The sequence below is a fragment of the Pygocentrus nattereri genome, chromosome 11 (genome assembly GCF_015220715.1).
Source record: "Pygocentrus nattereri isolate fPygNat1 chromosome 11, fPygNat1.pri, whole genome shotgun sequence".
Lineage (NCBI taxonomy): Eukaryota > Metazoa > Chordata > Actinopteri > Characiformes > Serrasalmidae > Pygocentrus > Pygocentrus nattereri.
Genome location: NC_051221.1, coordinates 38,572,031 through 38,592,650, shown reverse-complemented (window position 1 = coordinate 38,592,650; position 20,620 = coordinate 38,572,031). Strand labels below are relative to the sequence as shown.

The window sequence follows — 20,620 nt, the reverse complement described above, 5'->3', positions numbered from 1 at the left end:
GTGTACTCCTGACCGTTATGTTCTCCTGTATGAGCTTCTTGGACATTGCATTCCAAAACTGGTCATTAATATAGAGTTGACTGCCCTTCACAGCTGTAACAGCCTCCACTCTTCTCAGAAGACTTCCTACAAGATTTTGTGTGTCTATGAGACTTTGTGCCCATTCAATCAAATAAGAATTTGTAAGGTCAGGCGCTGATGTTGGACCAGACAAACTGGCTCACAATCAACATTCCAGTTCATCCCAGAGGTGTTGAATGGGGTTGAGGGTCAGGGCGCGGTGCAGTCCAGTGGAGCTGTTCCTCAAAAACTAGTCTTTATGGACCTCTCTTTAGATGCAGAGCCAAACTGTTGCCACAGAGTACGTTTTAGACAAGTAATTGTCTAAAATCTCTTTGTATGCTGTAGCATTAACTTTGTCCTTCACTAGACCTAAAAGGCCTAGTCCAAACCCTGTAACACAGCCATAGACCATTATCTCTCCTCCAGCAAACCTTACTGTTGGCGCAGTGCATTAAGGTAGGCTGCATTCTCCTGGATTCTGCCAAACCCAGCTTCATTTATTAGACTGCTAGGTAGTGAAGTGTTTTATTACTGCAGAGAACACATTTCCACCACTCCAGAGTTGAGTGGTGGCATGCTTTACATTACTTAAGCTGACGCTTGGCATTGCGCAAAGTGATCTTAGGCTTGTGTGCAGGCTGCTCAGCCATAGACACCTATTTCCCGAAGCTCCCGAAGCACAGTTCTTATGCTGATGTTGCTTTCAGAGACAGTTTGGAATTCTGTAGTGAGTGATCTAGTGAAAAATAGGTGGTTGTTACACGCTTCAACACTCAGCACCTGAACTCTATCACAAGTAACCATAAGGGGTGTCCATATACTTTTGACGATATAGTGTATCACTTTTAGATCACCTGTTGTTTGCAGCAGCTAGGAATGGAAGCCTTTTGAGATTATTAATTTAGCCCCTGTAGGTCTAGAACTACACAGAAATCCCTGTCCTTTTGGGGTATGAGAAATAAACTGAACGAAAATACTTGGAACAGTGCAAAGCTGCTTATCTCCTCTATTGTACCTTTTGTCAATAAGGAGTTTATCTCTGCTTCAGGTGGCAGCCTTAACTGAACTTTCTCCAGTTGTTGGCCCGAAAAGGGCATGTGGAGGAGGGTGATGTCTGTAGCCTGCAACACCGTAAGAGTGTATGGGTCATTAAAGCCAGACCTGGCATGAACTACCATGTTGCACCCCAGCTCCTCAGTGGTGAACTCAAGCCCATGAAGTATTGTCTCAGGTGCATCTCTCAGTTGCACCATTGGCTTTGCCTCCACCTGTTGCAGTAATAACTCCACTCCTAACAGAAGATTAGAAATTGTGTTACCCACGTGGCCAGTTTACGCAGCATTATTGTAAGCCCTTACAGTATCACCATGTGAGCCGTTGCATGAATAACTTACGCAACACCTAATGGGGGGGGGGGTGACTCAAATGTCTAAGGGGGGCATTTGTTCCTGCCAAACTGGGATGCTGCATCTGTCATGTTCTGTATAGCATGGCCAAAGGACGTGGGGTGCATGCATAAAGCGGTGGTTTTAAAGGCAACCCCCCCCAACCGCCTCACATTTCAATTTCAGGACACAAAGGGTCCAGGTGTGGTACCATTTACCCCATTACCGTTTCCAGCCCCCACTGTGCTAGAGCTGCATGTTTGGTGTTTAACAAGGAATGTGAGTTGCCTGCCGTTTTCATCAGCAATTTCTTCACTGGGGAAAGAAACATCATGGGCTGGTTGAAATCTTAGATATGCAGGTAGTATGCATCTGTCAACTGTCCATGTTGAGGGAGAGATCAACTGTTCTTTTATGTAGCTCAAATCTCATATAGTCTTGGGTGGATATGCTGCAACAGATCTTGGGGCTGCATATTTGAAGTTATTTTTGGTGGAGGGATGAATGGAACGTAGCATCACTATTCACAGTTGCAGTAGTCAGCAGACGTTGACGAATGACCAGGGGTTTGACAGCATAGAGCAAATATCGGTCCGGTGGTGCCTCACGATGGTGTTTTACATCATGGCAGTATGAACATTTATTGTGGCCATCATCAGTTTGAAGAGGTGTCAGACATGAACTGCATGGTATTTGTCTTAGGCTGGCTTGTAGTATAAAAATACTTGCTAGATATAATGTAAATATTGGACAAGGTTTGTATACTAGAGACCTGCATGGGCATGAAATTGAAGCTGAAAGCACACCTGTACCCCAACCTTAAAGCCTGCCCCAATAAGGCCCAAATAGTACTGCTAAATTTGAGTGAACCTGCACTGATGCACAAGGCTGAAATTGGCTTTTTATTCTCCAAGTATAAAGCTTTGATGTGCTGTCAGAGATGGATTATAACAGACATGGTTTTACAGTGCTGTGCTTTTTTACTAAGGACTCAATTTGCAGGGAAAAAACCCGTTTCATGACCCGTCAGTCTCAAGTCAGGTAGCAATGCTCTGTTGTATACACACAAAGAAAAGTTGCCTCTGTGTAAGAATAATAAAGCGAGCACACTTCTCTTGCTGATCAGTTATTACAGAATGTATGATATGATATGGAATATCAAAAGTGAAATCAAACCACAGATTAATGATGTAAAATAAACAACAGGTCAAAATAATATGTTACAACTTCTCGTACACAATGATACCTTTTCAGGAAAGAAAGCATATATGTACATACTTACCTTTAATATAGAACATTTAATACATTTTAATGTTAAGAAAAAAATCTAAATGGCTCGCCTCCAATCAAATTGATTAGTAAATTCTGAATGGACAGTTAATTATAACAAAATATTTAAAGCAATCACAATTCACTCTTTTTCTTAAACACTTCTCCTTTAGGACTTGATCTCCACTGGATAGTATAAATACCCACATTCTTTGCTGCTGTTCTCATCTGCAAAATAAAGAACAAAAAAATGAATGAGTGAAATCAACAGTTGTGCAAGGAGTAGCAACAGTTTTGAAGACTTTGTCACTGCCTTGATTGGCTTGTGAAGACCGCACGCTGCGTACTGACCTTTGCTAAAACCTGCTGCATGATAATTGGGTTATTTGGATTGACTCCAGGGGTAACTTGCACTTCAGTTCTCACCAGAACATGTCTGTGTGCTGAAAAAGAAAAAAACAACCTTTTTTTTCTTTATTTTCCATTCAGCAATTTTGAAGGATTCATGACCAGGCTGGGAAAGTAGGCATTACAATATAAAATTTAACTGTAGTATTTTTAAGACAGCACTGCAGAGTTTGACCTATTCTGTGATTTACCTGACCCAGCTTATTAACTGATTATTGAGCCCTTAATGATTTCGCTTTTTCTCCCAAATATGAGATTTCCAAATTAATGAATTCAGTTAAAACTCAAACATTCACTCATTAACTTAGGTTTAACACAAAATATTAATATAATTGCTGCAATATAACTTACTCATTTAAATTAGTATAGTCATTTTTTGTAAAATCACAACAGTACAGTAAATCTAAATCACATTAATACCATAAATATTTCTGTTGGAACGAAACCTCATTTATCCAAAATGATAATATTAAAGAACGTTTTGTTTGACGTAAGTCAATGTAACTAGACTTCTTTCCGAGTGATTTTGGGCCGTTTCTGCTGGTCCATTCATCTTGATATTTACACACAATGTGCTGCTGATGTACTTTATTTCCATCAGTGTCACCTGTGAAGTATCTGTATGATCAAATTTGGTCAGAATGTTTCAACAACCTGAAAAAATTTTAATTTACAATTAAATATGTATCAAAATCATCAAAATAAATAAATAAAATATGTATCAAAATAAAACTGTAAAAACTATCAGTAATGTGATTTGAGAAAAGCTGCCGTGATATTTGCGCAGTGGGGAATCCTTGTGCTAAAATGATTGTAAAACAATGATTCAGTATTCTCAGTGTGTTACTTATTAATATTAATTTTAATTTTTCAGCCTTGAAACTTTAGTCATTTGTTAGTTTTTCTGGTACTAAGTATAAACGGACAAATGCTGAATCACTGCTCAGGATCATGACAGATTAAGCAGTCCTAGAACACCTCATTGCTTTGCTGGCATGTGAAAGAGTATTCTGTAAGTATTACAACAAAACTGGCTTTTCAAAACTTGTTTTGGCTGACTACTGTGATACCTGCGTTGATTTGTTTTTATGTAAAGTATATGTATATGAGGGTCGTTTAAACTTGCCATTTGCAAATGATATGTAAATGAAGGACTAGTGCACATCTGCTCGTTTTTTTTTTCCACACAGCAGAAGCTGATTCATTGTTTCAGTGTCGGCTGCTTTGCATATTGGAATAATTATTGTGGAGAACCTCCGCTCTCCCAAATAAAACATCAATGCCACTGATGTGCTGCACTTTATTAGGAAATTAAAGAGAGTTGAGGTCAAATGACAGAGACACACACACACACACACACACACACACACACACACACACACACACACACACACACAAACCCAAACATTTTCTAAGCCACTTCTCCCTCAGGGTTGCGGTGGGATGCTGGAGCCTATCCCAGCGGTCATTGGGCAGAAGGCAGGATACACTCTGGACAGGTTGCCAGCCCATCGCAGGGCAGACAGACAGACGTACACAATCACACACACACTCATACACAGGGGCAATGCAGCATGTCCAATTGGCCTGACTGCATGTCTTTTGACTGTCGGAGGAAACCCACGCAGACACGGGGAGAACATGCGAACTCCAGACAGAGAGGACCCCAGTCGGGTCAAATGACAGTGAAATGGTAAAATTGCAACCAGTAAACAAGCTGGCTAACAATCCTTCAACATAACAGCATCAAAGCAAAGATGAAAGCTATGTCTAGCTATTTAGCTCATCCAGGGGTTGTGTTTATTCCATAAAACAAGTTAGCTTATCATAATTGTGCTTGTTTTACGTGTAAGAAAAAAGGTTGTTTAAAAATGTTGTTGTTCATACTTCCAAACATAGGTGTGGAGCCTGTTTTTTTTTTTCTTTGAAAATCTGTGAAAAATAAAAAAAACTAAACAAAACTTCAAAAAAACACACATTTATCAATGCATGAATGTTATGAAACTAAACACCAGCTGAGCATATTGAGCTGCAGGCACATTTTCTGTTAGGTCTACCAATGGCATGTCAGAAAGCTGTCAAGGTTAAACGAATGTACCAATTTTTTTTTTTTTATTGGCCAAAATAGCGGATTTATATATTGTGGGCGTCAGAACAACAGCTTATATTTCTGCATAATATTTCCAAGTCATTTTAAAGCATTTCTGTTGGACCATCTGTTAGGAAACTCACACAGTATAAAGGTCAGCTTGTGTTTTCAATCTGTGTAAAAGAGTAAAAACAGCAAAAATTGAAACACAAGGTTTTGTTCTGCCTTTAGGCAATATGACACACTCAACCTCACTAGTCGGATCATGTAGCTACTGTTCCTCCCTCTGGATGTTGAAAATCAGAAACTGTGTTGATACTAAGGAAATCATGCGATTTTCATATTGAATTCATTAGTTCATTGAGTTCAGTATATTCACACGAGTTCACGAGTGCATTGGGTTCAGTGCGTTCACACAGTTAAAACAATGTCATTGAGTTTATTTAAAGAAACAATTATTGAAATCCAGGAACTTTATTCTGCACTGCTCTCTAAACGGGGAAAAAAATGAGCATGTAAGGCAAATAGGGCCGATCAAGATTAGCTACACAAACTCATGCAATTAATGACAATGAATTATTTTCAATATTTAATAGTTCAACAATATTTATATAATACATGCACAGGCATAACACTGCCTGTTGCTGAATACACAATTCTTTAAATGGTTATGTCTGTGTTTATGTCTGTGAACCTTAAAGTGCTGTACAGGTTTAAAAATGGTATTTTAAGTAGCCAGTATACTGTATAATTTCATTCTGCAGGTAGAATAGTTAGGTATTCCGCATTTATATGCTCTACAATTACTACTAAAGTCATTTATCCGCATATTTTCTCCCAGTGTGGAAGGAGGTGCCTTTGACCAGCCTCAGCTCAGCTGTTACAGTAGTATGGAGAAGTTTGGGTGCCCCTGGTCAAATGGTGTTTTGTTAATTTTCTAAGTGAAAACGGGTTCCTCATCCTCTACAGCAAACACACGTCCACACACGGGCATTTACGGTTTATTTGTTTAATTTAACATACCGGAAGAAATAAAACATAATGATAAAAGCATAAAAATAAAAGGTTATGGCACTTTTTATTTTATAGTTTATTTTTATTGATTGAAACTGCAGGCAAAAGTCATCACTTCTTTTCAGCTATTTCTGTTTTAGTTTAGCTGATAGAATAAGCAGCGCTGGATGATGGGATGAGCTGCATATCGATACTGTTCATGGGTTGCTTGTACACTGATCCACACAGACTGTGTGTTTTTAGTTTTCTAGTGTTTAGTGTTTTAGCCTCCCATCTACAAGAAAACAGCTTTAGTTGACGTTCAAAACTATTTTCAGTATTTGAATCTGGACATCGTGCATGTGATCAGCTGCTTTAGGTCTCCAGCTGATGACTACGCTGTTGTGTGATCTGTAATATGTTTTTTTTTTTATTATTATTTGATGTTGTCGGCTACACAGAAGCAGTGTAGTAATATTTTTTCTTTAATATGAATTTTAGTATATGTACGCAGTTTTTTTTTTCTTTTTTCTTCGCACTTACATTGGCAAATGACTCCTGCATCCTCATGATGAACACAGTTATGTTTTCCCCATCCACTGAACTGACAGTGGATCAGTGAAGACTCAGTGTTAGAGCATCTAACGTCATCCATCCATATATGACCAGATCCCTGTCCAAAGTAAGCATTGCTCTTTGCCTCCGTAGCGTTTCCGCAGCCCAGCTCTCTACACACTACTTCAGCGTCATTTAAATTCCAAAGATCATCACATACTGTTCCCCATGTTCCATTATAGAGAACCTCCACTCTTCCAGAGCAGGAGGCTGTGCCATTGACCAGCCTCAGTGTGGTTGGGCTGGCGCTTTGAAGACCTGCATGGAGAGTAAAAGGAGATGTGGAGTCGCAGTAGCCATCAGAAATGCAAAAGATAAAACGATAATAAGTGTCTGTTTGCATGTGTGTGTCTTTTTTACCCAGAAGTAGTACGAGCACCAAGGTCCGCATCATTGTTACTGAAAAGATAGTTATGAATTTGTATTTATCATATTCTTATGTTATTATTTTTTTCTCTCTATTAGGCCTGTTATGGTCATTATATTTTAGCTGATGATTTATTGTTAAACAAATAATTGCAATTAAAAATCGAATTTTTTTTTTGTTTAATGTGCACAGCTATTAAAGTACAATATAAAGCTGTCAGAAGTCAAAACGGCTGATTAACTGTTTCTCTTCCAAGCTGTCAGCTCCCAACTGATGACATGCATAAATATGAAAATAGGAAGAATATTCACATTATACTTTGAATGTGACTAAATCAAGGCACAGTTATTTAAAAAAGTACTTCCACAGTAAAATGTGTAACAAGGATGGATATTATTGGAACATGGATATAGGATGGAAACATGGATATTATTATGCAATTCTAGGCCATTAAATATTACTTCATCAAGCTCGGCTCCATCAGCTTATAATTTCATCAGGCCAGCCTTATTTTACACTACCTTCATATTTGTATAAAAACTTTGGTATGTGCTGTTTTTCAAATTATAGTAGCTGACCTCATTCTGTGAAATAGTCATTGTTAAATATAAAAGTTTGAACAGCCCTGGTTAATTTACATGCTTTGTTGATCTTAATAAGTGAAGGTAAATTAGCACATCCTCTACAGAAAACAAATTTTAATGCACAGTTTGTATTTAAAGTTTAGTTTAACAAATTGGAAAACATAAAACAAAATATAAAATGTTTGAACAGGCCATATTTCAAGCCCCCCCCACCCCATTCAGTAAATAGTGGTGTAACAAATAATTGTGCTTTGAAATGTGCAGACATTTGTTCTCTTTTGAGGCTGTTACCTTAGAAAATCAACAAAACATGTTCAAGAAAACATTTGACCAGTGGTGCTCAAACTTTTGGACTGGAGGCAATCACCAATGAGAAATAAGGCAAAAGAAACTTTTGAAAAAAAGAAGGATATGAGTGAAAGAGAAAGAAAGCAAGAAATATTGATTTGAGTCATTGATTGATTCACAAACTAAAACAATGTCATTAAGGACATAAGCACATGTTTAGCTACTCCACTACCATTAATACTGCTGAATACTACAGGAGGGGGAAAAGTCAGCAGCTGCATATCCATTTTCTGTGTCTGTGCTGTATCTTCAATTCCTCAGTTTATATATCTGCACAGTTCTGTTCTTGTAAACTCTTGTCAAGACCTCTTACGAATAGCCCGCAACTTCAAATAAGATAAACTTCAAATAAGATATATATATATATATTATGACATTTGATGAAACTTGCTTTTCTGTCCTTTCTAACTGAACACTTTGCCTATTTGCCTTAATGATCATAGGCTTACCTGTTTTTTGTGTTCCCACTCAGTATTCCAGCTCTGACAATTCCGCACTTTAGTTGTAAAGATGCTGATGCGCTTCCCCATGTTTTCATATGAAAATATGGACTCTAAAATCCCGTCACTCCTCCCACATCACCCTGAAGCTGCACCTCTACATCTCGTGTTTTGAACACCTGCTGACGTATTGTATTCAGAACTTGCCACTATTTGCATGTCTGCTTCATGTATTAGTTTGAGGTTACAGTGTTCATAGGCTTAAGTAATATGGCTGTATTTGTTATGTACAAGAACTTTAAATGGCCAAAATAGAGAGTAGTTTCTAAAACACCTTTCTCACTGCTGTAAGTGACCTTTTCTTAATTTTATGAAATGAAAATATAAATAACAATAAAAAATAAAATGTATGAAAATGGTGCCAGAAGCTTTGCATATGCCGTATATATTTAGATTCTGTGAAAAAAGCAAGTAAATGGAAATAAGAAATCCAAAGGGTTTGAAAACGTTCGAGCATTACAGTAGATTTATCGCTGCAGGGTCTCTTCCTTGACCGTGGATACATACGTATAGAGGTAGAGACTTACCCATGACGTGACCATTTCCAGCCCTGATGCTGTGATATTTCAGACAGTGATGTTTTAGTTGTGGACTGTGCTGTTAAAATGCCAATTAAGCCTTGGATTCTCTGAACTGTTATGTCCATCTGTTGGTGACAACCAGCTTCTCCATGCAGATCAGGTAGCAAAGCACCTGTCATTTGAATGTATTTTCCATTTCCCACCTCCTGCATATTCAAGGTCAAAGCCAAAAGCTGTCAGTTTGAAAACATCACAAGAGCCATGTTTGTGCCTTTGACAGAGGCTGGAAAACTGTCCCATTCCTCTCTCTCGTCTCAATATTACATTGCTCAAGTATGTGCGCCTTCTAACTGAAGCGCCTGTGCGTCTTTGTGGAATGCTGCGCCTCATAAAAAGGAGGCCAGCACAGCATGTCTCATAAAAAGGAGACATTTCCTTGAAAAGAGTTTAAGAAAACATGGTCTCACTCAACCCCGCATGATCGTGCTTTGTTTTTCTTGCCGTCTCGGTAATGACGGCATTTGAACTGTCAGTGTAGATTTATTTTTCTGATTCTGTTCTTAGCTTGTGCCTTAAATTCCTAGAAATACTACAAATCTGTGAATCATCGTAGGAAATATGGGATGTTTGCATAAAAGTAGTGGAAACATGAAGGAAATGGGACAGAAATGAAGGGATTCTTGTGCACTGTTAAAGAAATGTCTGGATAAGCAGATCATTCACTCGTTCCAGGTATCTTCTGTAGTAGAATTTGCACTCTAGTCGTTGCACATGCTGTACCTTGGTCTCTTTTCATATTGACATTGAGTGTTGTGTGAGAGTTTTCTGAGAAATATAGTGCAAAATGTCTTAGGCTCCGCTTCCTACGTTATTCCTACATCTTGTGTTCCCATTTCCCCTGAGGTGCAACTTACAACATTTAAGTTGTTTTATGTACCAAAAACATTCATTTTTACTTGGCTTTTACTATTCCCTAGAATTTTTGCTGTCCCTGTTAATCTGATATATGTAAATGAGCTCTGTTCTGATATATCTGATTGGCAGATGTCTTGCCAATGACTTCAAAACCGGCTTTTTTTGTTTCCATAGGGTTCCACTGTAGGGAATGAGCAGCGAATGATACGTTTTAAATAAAATACAAACAAACTTCAGTGTAGTAAGTAGTAACAAGAATTTTCATTCTCCAAAAAGTAGTTGAGATGTTGTGAGCTGGTTAGAAGAATGCTGGTTCTGGACTTTACCTCTATGCCTCTTAAATTTCTTCACCAGCGCTTCTGATTTATCATAATGAAGGATTGTTTAGCCAAACCAAGTGTTAAATGGTAACTACAACTAAAAACTTAGCTGCCTCAAAGAGAACTTTGGAAATTATTCAATTAACATGCTGACATACATAAAATCATTACCTACTGTATTAATATTATTTGTCTTTTTTCTGTCTATTTACTGCTATATAAACACTCACTGCCAAATTGCTTACAGATTTTCTCCGATGCGTTTCCTCCGGGTTCTCCAGTTTCCTCCCACAGTCCAAAGACATGAAGTCAGACCGATTGGACATGCTGAATTGCCCCTGGGTGTGAGTGACTGTCTGTGTCTGTCTGTCTGCCCTGCGATAGACTGGCGACCTGTCCAGGGTGTATCCTGCCTTCTGCCCGATGACCGCTGGGATAGGCTCCAGCACCGGCTGGAGCGGTTTAGAAAATGGATGGATGGATGGATTTTCTCAGATGCCTAAAATATTGCATACAGCTTGTGCCTTCAGTTCCTAGAGGATCTTGTATGCGTGGCATACTAAGATGTGTTGTATACCGTTGTTCTGAATATATTCTGTTGTTCACGTTGGCAGAAGATTTTCATTTTTTCAGAATGTGCTTTCTGTAAGTATTGAATTGCAGTTAATGACTGCGCCTACGTACCGCTGGAAATCGCAGCTTTCATTATTTCTGTTGACATGCAGCTTTAATGTGAAGGCTTAATTCCTTTAAGACAGAGCCAGACACTTCTTGCTCTAATGCCCTTGGTAAACTTATTATTTTTTTTGCACAGCATTCAAACTGTCATGCCACACTGAAACATCTTTCTCATTATCTCTGAGGGAATATGTTAGGCTTGTTTTCATCCATCCATCCTAACATCCGTCGCGGGGGGTGCTGGAGCCTATCCCAGCAGTCATTGGGCGGAAGGCAGGATACACCCTGGACAGGTCGCCAGTCCATCACAGGGCAGACACAGTCACTCACACACTCACACCTAGGGGCAATTTAGCATGTCCAATCGACCTGACTGCATGTCTTTGGATTGTGGAAGGAAACCGGAGGAAACCCACGCAGACACTGGGAGAACATGCAAACTCCACACAGAGAGGACCCCGGTCACCCGGCTGGGGAATCGAACCCAGGCCCTCCTCGCTGTGAGGCGACAGCGCCACCCACCACGCCACCGTGACGCCCCGACTTGTTTTCAGTTTTTTCTTAGTAGGTCCTTTTGCTGGGGCAAAACTGCCCGTTGAACACATGCTGAAACACTAAAAACATAATCAGTATTTCACACTGCGCAATACAGTGTCAGAGGAAAATGCTAATGATGATAAGTTTAAAATGTTCCTTAATATTAGCAAAATTGTTCACATTTCAGTGCTATTTTTAAACAGTCAGTAATATTAGGCTGTACTGTTATAGTATTTTAAATGCTGCTCACTCAAAATGTTTTGTTCATAATTTACTTGCAGTTTTCTGGACAGCAGTTCTTGCCTGAAGCAAAATGACTGTTGTTGACATGTTGGAGCCCAAGTGTCAAGTAGTAATCGTAGGATGGCCAGTTTTGACCAGTATACCAGAAGAACCACTCACTGCTGTTCTCAGGGTTAAATTCTGGTTAATATTATAACTCAGTGGTTTCTGAAAGTTGTTCACCTGAATTCTGGAGAGAGCTTTAAATGATTGCTGTGATCTGTTTGTTCCCAGTGATGCAGTGTCTCCAATCAGAATTGTATTTTAACACTTTAAACATCGGGACCCAAGTGGAATAACTATTCTCCTTGTTTTTAATAGACGTTTACAGAAGTAATTCCCCTTTTTTTACTCTGTTTTAGAACACAGTGCTTTAGAGCAGCAGTAGATCATCTGCAGATTTTAACAATGCAAGTCATTAGTGCTGTTGGAAGCATCCACTGGAAAAATGCACAGTCTGTTCTAGCTGTCTTCATCATTTGATTAAATCCATCCTACACAACCTTCACAGCCCTCTCATCCAGGCAAGAGTTCCTCCTACCCAAACAGAGAGGAGCCGATTTGTTTTCAAAGCACTGACGTGACTCGTGTCATCACCCAGCAGAAATCAATGACTGTCCTTGATTCTGCGAGGCGTTTGAAAACACTCTCAAAACAAACTGGCGATCTGAACTTTGTTCTTTTTGTCCCTGCTGTTTAAACAAAACACATCTCTATCCTGTTCTCAATAAAACAAGAATAGGTGATTTGATATGTCCTGGCAAAAATGTCAAAAATTTGAAGAAGCGCTTTTAAACCCTTTTAATAGTGTGAATGATGATAGCACCAATCAGAGTTGACGGTTTTTAGAGGTGTCAGAATAACCTGTCAAAATCCTGTTAGTGAAACAAATAATGCTTGGCCATATTACGTGCAAATCATATGATATTGTACAAAATATTTTTTTTCCATCTAAATGTACACCAGTGGGTGGAGAAAAAAAATATTAACCAATATTCTCATGTTTCACTTCCCCTTCCAATACACTCTGCCAGCTCCCACCCTCATACCGCATCAGAAATATATGTATTATAATGAGCTTCCATGACAGGCTAAATATTAAACCTCAAGGGCTAAAGAATTCTTAGCCCTTTAAAATCAGTATCAGTCACATAATTTTAATACTGTTTCCACCCCAGTATAGATGTGTGGGAAGAACAAGGCATATGTTGTACTACAAATGACTTGAGTGTGATGAGGTAGAAAAATCTTTGGGTTGCACAATCAGTGCGCCTAGGAGGCTAGAATGAGTGTGGGTGCGCTGAATGTTTATGGTGTGCCTATCTGTCTGTCCTTGGCAGTCAGGCACGCTGCCCTGGGGGTAAAAGCTGTTCATGAACCTATGTCTTTGGGTCATGATGTTCTTTAATCTGTGACACCGAAAGCTACATTTGATTTTGTGCCAGATCAACAGACTGTGACTGGTGTGGTGGGAGTGTCTGAGAATTGTGCCTGTGGCCTGAGCTGAGTTCCTCTATTAATGAGAGTTGGTGTTCTAGTAATCTGCTGAGCTGTTCTTCTCCTCATCACCCTGTGGAGTTTCTCTTTATCCTTCTGGATGACCAGTCAGAATGCTCTGTTGCTGTGGTAGGTACTTCAGAAAGTACAAGTGCTCCGGTGTCTTCTTTGGCGCCGTTGTTTTCTGCTCAGCTGAAAATACTGAAAATATGAAGACTGAGCAACATAATGCAGTGAACTCATTCTACTCTTGTCAGTGTAGAGGGGCTTTAAAGGAACACTGTTATTCAATAATCCAGGATCATTCCTTTGGTTTTATAGTTCGGGATACATGATGATATTGAAATTATATTGGTATCAGCACATATTTGTTTTTTTTGTTTTTTTTAATCATTGGCATTGGACAGATATTTTGATTTTAATATTTCAAACTGATATTTGTATCAGATGTGTTTCGTGTGCTTTGGAAGACCAGAGAGCTTAGATGATGCTGAGCTACTGGGATTGAAATGTCTGGATTTTATTAATTTTACTCTGTTTGTGGGCCTTTAGAAATATTTTTAACTACTGTCCAGGTATGTAATCACAATTTCAGTATTTAATAAATGTTTATGTATGTACATCGGTTAGCATCAGCAGATACACAATATAACTATGTGGACGACCCTCCAAATAAATGTTTCAGCCTCACTCATTGCTTACAGTTGTGTATAGGCACATATAGCCATGCAGTCTCCATGTACAATAGAATGGCAGTAGAATGGGTTGCACTGAAGAGCTCAGTGACTTTACATGTGGCACTGTCACCTTTGCCACAAGTCAGTTCATGATACAGGGAGATTCACTCGAAAGAGGCCCCCAATATTCTATTAGGATGAAACAATCTGAACGAAACAAATGCGCTACATACCATGACGTATATGTAATCGATTGCATTACATGTGATGTTGGAAGTGATCTCTGTTTTCTGCCAGACACATGAAGGGGTACAGGGGTATGTACATGGAAGTTGCAAACAGAGGTTAAGCTCTCCAGCGCCTACTTCAGCGCTCTGACGCAGGGGCATCCTGGCTTGTTCGAAGCTCCATATACTGAGGAGCTAATTGCACATTGTTTAGTTCAGATTGCTTTGACCTAGAGAGAGTTATTACAAAATATACAGGGCTTCTTTTGAGTGAGCCTCCCTGTATTTCTGCCCTGCAAATGTACAAGTGCTGTTATTGTATAATGAAAGTGCCTGTCAGCCTAACAACAGCTCACAGAGCTCACAGACTCACTGAGCTGTGCCACCAAGTGCTGAAGCCTGCAGTGCATAAAAATCGCCTTTTATCTATTGCATCTTGCACTACAGTACCAAACTGTCACTGGAGGCGACGTCAGCACAAGATGTGCATCGGGAGCTTCGTGAAATGAGGTTTCATGGCTGAGCAGCTGCAAACAAGCCTAAGATCACTCTGCACAATGGCAAGTGTTGAATCACGCTTCACCATCTGGCAGTCTAATGGATGAATAATGGCTTTGGTGGATGAAAAAAAAGCCTGTCTACCAGAATTAATATATTTTGATATTTTGATGAGGTGGGATGTCAATTGCGAGCCAGGCCCTCTTGTCCAACATCAGTGTCTGACCTCACAAAGGCTCATTTGATTGAGTGAGCACAGTTTTCTGCAGACACACTCCAAAATCTTGGGCCTTCACAGAAGAATTGGGGCAATTTCATGCTCATATAGCTGTGATGCTCGGGTGTCCACATACTTGTGGTCATATAGTGTTATGTATGAAAAAAAGATTGGTTATTGGAATCATTCATAATTCCCAGTTGAGTCTGGCAGTTATACCGTCATATTTTTCTTGAACAGGTCTTTCCTTCTCTGTTCTTGTCTCCAGGTCAGTGGGGTGTTCCTGAGCACCTTCTCCACACAATTCCGTCCAATCAGCAGCTGAACAGGTTGGCATCTCGTCTGGGTTCAGAGTGGGAGATGGTGCTGGTGGACTTGGGCCTATCGCCGGAGGAGCTCTACCGGTGCCGTGCTGACCATCCGCACAGTGTTCAGAGTCAGGTGCTAGCAGGCTTGGTGATGTGGAAGCAATTGCAGGGACGTGGAGCCACCGTGCAGTGTCTGCTCCAGAGCCTTCAGGCTTCAGATCTCCATCCGTCTATCATTGACCAGGTGTTCATCTGAAGCTACAGGAGAGAGAGGGGAGAGAGTGACTACAACCCTCTGCTGTCTTTCTGCCACCTTATTGCCTCAAACTGTTCCATGTATCTGGACACAAGTATTCCAGGAGAGATACATCATTGCTGTGTTTGTCACTGTTTACAGTAGCTGCGTAAGAGAAGGCCAGAGATTTACTGCATTTTGCAGTAGATACTCTACAGATTTTAGAGGCCACGTTAGCCTTTATGCCTTGCCAGACACTGCAGTTATGTGGACTGCAAGGGCCACCTACTTGATAAATAGACACTGATGCAGGGTCACTTGGAACGTATCCATTCCATGTATGATGTTTTATCACAGTTTAATACAGAAATTGTTTTTTTTTAAACTTTTTAAATTTTAATTGGCTCTTATAATCCCTATAGTACATTGGTATATATGATGGAGACTACCTATTTTTTTGCATCTTGATTAAAGTAATTTAAGTTTTTAAATTCTGATTTTTATTACCAGATTTAGAGGTGCTTTAATGTGTTTGTGGGCTCTGGGTCTGCAGGTGGTCCGTGGGTCTAATTTAAATCCATAAAATTAGTATAATGCAGCACGACACAAGCGTTCCCTCCCCTATTGTTGTGGACAAGTAAAGCAAGCTTTAGTAAGCCTAGAAAGGGATAGGTAGGTGGCTGATAATCAGCAGAACCAGTGACTGACATTACCTCACACCAGATGACACACTGTGTGAAACGATTGTTTTTAGTGAAGGAGCACCACCGTGAGTGGTCAGCAACTTCCAGCACTGCTCACTATCTCAGTGCCTCTTCATCATCTCTCTATTACTTACAGAACCAGACCTCAAAAAGCCATAACAAGCCGCCTGTAGTCTGGAACTGATACTGAGAAGGGAGTCAGTCTGATGTGCAAACTGTACTATTAACCAAAACTGTACGTGTAAGTACAGTAAGTTACAGTGTAAAATGTGAAGTTATCCTGAACATGAGATGAATTTGACATCACGTCACTTTTCTATGCACAACACAGTAGAGTTTAGTGTAGTGGGTAACACCTCTGCCTTCTACATTGTAGACTGGGGTTCAATCCCCACCTGGGTAAGCACCCTACACTCCACCAAAAGAGTCCATGGGCAAGACTCCTAACACCACCTTCGCCTACCTGTGTAAAATGGTCAAACTGTAAGTCGCTCTGGAGAAGAGCGTCGGCCAAATGCCATAACTGTAAAGTTTACTATGTAAAACCATTAACATCACCAAAACAGCCGATATATCTAATATGAGCTATAGTCTGTAGTTTGATCATCTTAAAACACAAAGTGCACATTATCCCTTTTTCATGAATGCTGCTTGCGGTTCTCTATTTCTTTGCTGGAAAGTCTTTATAATGTCTTTCAAATAATAATTTCAAGAAATCACCCTTAATCTTTATTAGTTACATAGGAATATAGAAGTCAGTGTAATGCTAAGACTGGATCTTGTCTATGAGCAATAGCTGATGTTGATGCCTCAATTAGTAGTGAACTAAAATTCTCATTATTTTCGGTTAGGGTTTTTCATAAAAGTCTGCTTTTTTATGTTTTTTAGCAGGCTGGCTTTAAGCTCTCCCCTCAAGTTTCAAATGAGATGCATCCAACACCACTGCCAATCAGCATCCGAGCTATAAAAAAAATAAATAAATAAAAAACAATACAGCCAATTAAAGCCCCTGTATTCAGCCATCTGTAACCAGAATGCCCTTGTTGATTGGTTTATGTCAGTAGATTCTCAATAATATGATAAAATGCCTGCCTTGGGTGTTGTTCTCTAAAGGTCCTTAGTCGTAAGGGTTCAAGTAACATTAAATGCTAAAATGCAGCCCATATTATATTTACAGTGGGGTCTGAAAGTCAGAGACCACAAGTGAAAGTGCTTGTTTTGCTTTCTTTTCTAATATGATGCATCTTTGAAAAATTGCATGCATTTCTAAACTGATGACTGTGTAAACTCGAGCGCTGATGGACCCGAGAACAAGTTTGCACAAAGCCTTAAAGAGTTGATCAGGTCTACCTGAGAGTCATCTGAAAATGTGCTTCAAGAAAAATAATAAAACTAAAGAAAAAATTGACCTTTTTGTACAAAACATGGCAAATTGGCTTAAATCTGAGTAGACGTAGAAATGACGTCTTCGTTTTGCTTATAACTTTAATTTGTTTTACATTTTTTCAAAATTCTAAAGCTTTCTTGTTTATTTCCAGGTTTAAATGTAAAAAAACAAGCAGATTTTTGATGTCTCAGGCTTTTGAACCTGTTCAACAGAAGTAGTTTCAGTGTCAATCATTGTAAATGTGGCGCTCCTCTCTGATTTTTATTTATGTTTCAGTGTTTGCATAAGGGTGCTGTGCTGTTTGTGATATTCCACAGGTCACTTCCCAATTTCTCACTCAGGTGCGTGTGTGTGTTAGGAAAACAAAACTGAAATGCCACGACTGGAATGTGTGCATGTTGGAATAATAATAAGCTTCCTGGCAGTTGTTATAGTAGTGTTCTCTTTGTCTAATTCTAGTTGTCCTGCAGTTGCTAAGCTAAATTGTTCATTTTGTTAATATGATCTTTTTGAGTACAAGGCGTGTGCATGTAATTTGTAACCTAACTATGGAGCGTAGTGAGGTGCTACTGAATAGCTTGTCTATCTGATGACCGAGAGCAGCCTGAAGAAGTCAGAGATAGAAAGAACTGGGAGTGCAGCGTACTGTATGTGTAAGAAAGACATCATATTTTTAGCAAATGACATATATACGTATTTAATTGATCTCATTAAACATTAAATTCTCTTCTTAGTAAGTTATTATAAGCAAATTGCCAAGTTGAAAAAAAATGGGAATGTTTATTACAGTTGGAAAGGAATATCATACAAAGTTAGGTTGTCCTCAAACCGCATACTTAACACATGAGTTTCCCTACATATTTCATTAGGTTTGGACAGTGCAGTGAGAAAGAGGCGTTAAGAGGATTTGTTTGAAACATGTGTGCCTGATGTATTCAGTTAGTCGTCCAGATATGTGAACTGAAGCTTATGAAACGGCCAGGAAAACGGAGCACGTCAGGGTTGTTTTTCTGAATAGCTAAGAGACTTTGACTGTTGTTGTACAAACATGCACAAACAAAGTACTATCACAAACACGCATGCCCATACATATGCGCAATAAGTCCGCAGCAAGCCCCAGTTCCAGAGAAGACTAGAATGTAACCATGAATGTTTTTCCTTTTTGGCTTTCTGCTTGCCCTTCTTGGAAATCTAGAAGGTATTTTAACCATGCAGTCTTTAGAGCTTGTCTCCATCTGCTGGGTCTAAACCTGGGAGTCGCACACAAAACCATGTGTAGGCAGTTCAGTCAGTCAGGAAAGGGTCACATGCTGTTGTTTTTATCCAGCACAGTTCATCTGTGTCTTGCACCAAAAGCATCCGGCTCTGCCCAGAGAGCCTCGTTGTGCGTGTCCATGTTTAAATCAACATGCAAGCCGGATGCTAAACCAAGTGGTTTTTGGATAGATTTCAAGAGGAAAGACTTGAACACTCCTTAAGGCGTACAGTGTGCTGTAATTAGGTGTTGTCGGACAGTGGTCACCCGCCCAAGACCGCCTTCCTGCAGGGCTAAGTGTAGCATATCCTTAAAGGACCCTACTGCCCCTCACAGCACCCTGCTGAAAGTGGTGAGGCTTGCCCTTCCGTTGGGGTCATCCTGGAAACTGGGTTACAGTTAAGTGACGTGTAGGGTGCAGTACAGTGTGGCCTTGTTTCTTTAGAGAGAGGGAGGGAGGGAGAGAGAGAAAGAGAGAGAGAGAGACTTAGAGAGAGAGAGAGAGACAAAAAGTACAAACACGTTGAATGGGCAACAATTCAGACTTAGGGGGAGGATATTAGAGGATAGAGTATTAGGAGCGTCACTGACCCAGATTAACCCTGTGTCTCCTTGCTGGACCACCAGGCCGCACGCTTGACCTGTTTCTAATATGCCCCCAAACCCCCCACTTCAAACCCGGCTGGTTAAGCTTAGCATGCTAATCCCTTATTCCCAGTAACCCAACAGAAAAACATCTGTTTTCTGCAGTAGAGGCTGAGGACAAATGAGGGGTCACACAGTCTCAAGCTTTCCTGGTAGTTAAAACATGTCAGGGTGAGCAGATAGCAACAAGGTCACCGGAGGCCAAAAGTGAGAGCAGACTGGTAGCTAATTGCTTTTTCTTGTCTGCAGAAATGCAGCTTCGCCTACTCAGACTAATATTATCTTAACAATTCTAAGACAAGGACCATAATGCAGAAAGACCACGTGTAACACTCATAAAGAGTGTAGTGCAGTTAAGTTCAGTTTTAATTTAACATTTATAAAATAGACATGAGGGAAACATACACTCACCGGCCACTTTATTAGGTATGGTTTACATTTACATTGCTAGTAAATGGTTGGACCCCCTTTCGCCTTCAGAACTGCCTTAATTCTTCGTGGCACTCTTTCAACAAGGTGTTGGAAACGTTCCTCAGAGATTCTGGTTGATTATTTGAGTTCCTGTTGTCTTTCTATCATCTGGAACCAGTCTGCCCATTCTCCTCTGACCTCTCACATCAACAAGGCATTTTCATCCACACAACTGACCGCTCACTGGATATTTCCTCTTTTTCGGACCGTTCTCTGTAAAGCCTAGAGATGGTTGTGTGTGAAAATCCCAGTAGATCAGCAGTTTCTGAAATACTCAGACCAGCCCGTCTGGCACCAACATCCACGCCACGTTCAAAGTCCCTTAAATCCCCTTTCTTCCCCGTTCTGATGCTCGGTCTGCACTTCAGCAAGTTGTCTTGACCACCTCTACATGCCTAAATGCATTGAGCTGAGGCCGTGTGATCGGCTGATCAGCTATTTGTGTTAAGCAATTGAACACCTAATAAAGTGGCCGGTGAGTGTATAATGTGTAATAATATCACAGTATTACACACACAACCCTGGTGAAAGACTATTAGCCAGTGGCGAACTGTGCTAGGCCTTGTCACAGTGCTAGTTCAGTCAAAAATGCCAAAACAAGGAAAAAATGCTGATTTCTACAGGC

The 20,620-nt window shown here is 40.0% G+C and overlaps 2 protein-coding genes across 5 annotated transcripts in view; one reads left to right on the top strand and one right to left on the bottom strand.

Moving 5' to 3' along the window:
* The window catches only part of cradd (CASP2 and RIPK1 domain containing adaptor with death domain), a 30,828-nt gene extending 12,775 nt beyond the window's left edge, over positions 1–18,053 (top strand). Inside the window, exon 2 of the mRNA XM_017706398.2 lies at positions 15,259–18,053. Within this exon, the coding sequence (XP_017561887.1) occupies positions 15,259–15,554 (296 nt within the window). The 3' untranslated portion in view covers positions 15,555–18,053. The remainder of the gene's footprint in view (positions 1–15,258) is intronic.
* LOC108432525 (scavenger receptor cysteine-rich domain-containing group B protein) lies at positions 2,338–9,593 on the bottom strand. 4 transcript variants are annotated; one of them, XM_017706399.2, is made up of 5 exons: positions 9,149–9,593; positions 7,183–7,221; positions 6,751–7,080; positions 3,069–3,160; positions 2,338–2,945 (listed from the first exon to the last, which is right to left on the bottom strand). In XM_017706399.2, the coding sequence occupies exons 1-5, from the start codon at positions 9,150–9,152 to the stop codon at positions 2,853–2,855; spliced, it is 558 nt and encodes a 185-aa protein (XP_017561888.1). In that variant the 5' UTR covers positions 9,153–9,593; the 3' UTR covers positions 2,338–2,852. The 4 variants fall into 4 exon arrangements, 3 of the variants coding, with proteins under 3 accessions (XP_017561888.1, XP_017561890.1, XP_017561891.1); XM_017706401.1 differs by lacking the exon at positions 9,149–9,593 and adding an exon at positions 8,571–8,922; XR_001858233.1 differs by lacking the exons at positions 7,183–7,221; positions 9,149–9,593 and adding an exon at positions 8,571–8,922.
* Positions 18,054–20,620: the final 2,567 nt, after the last annotated feature.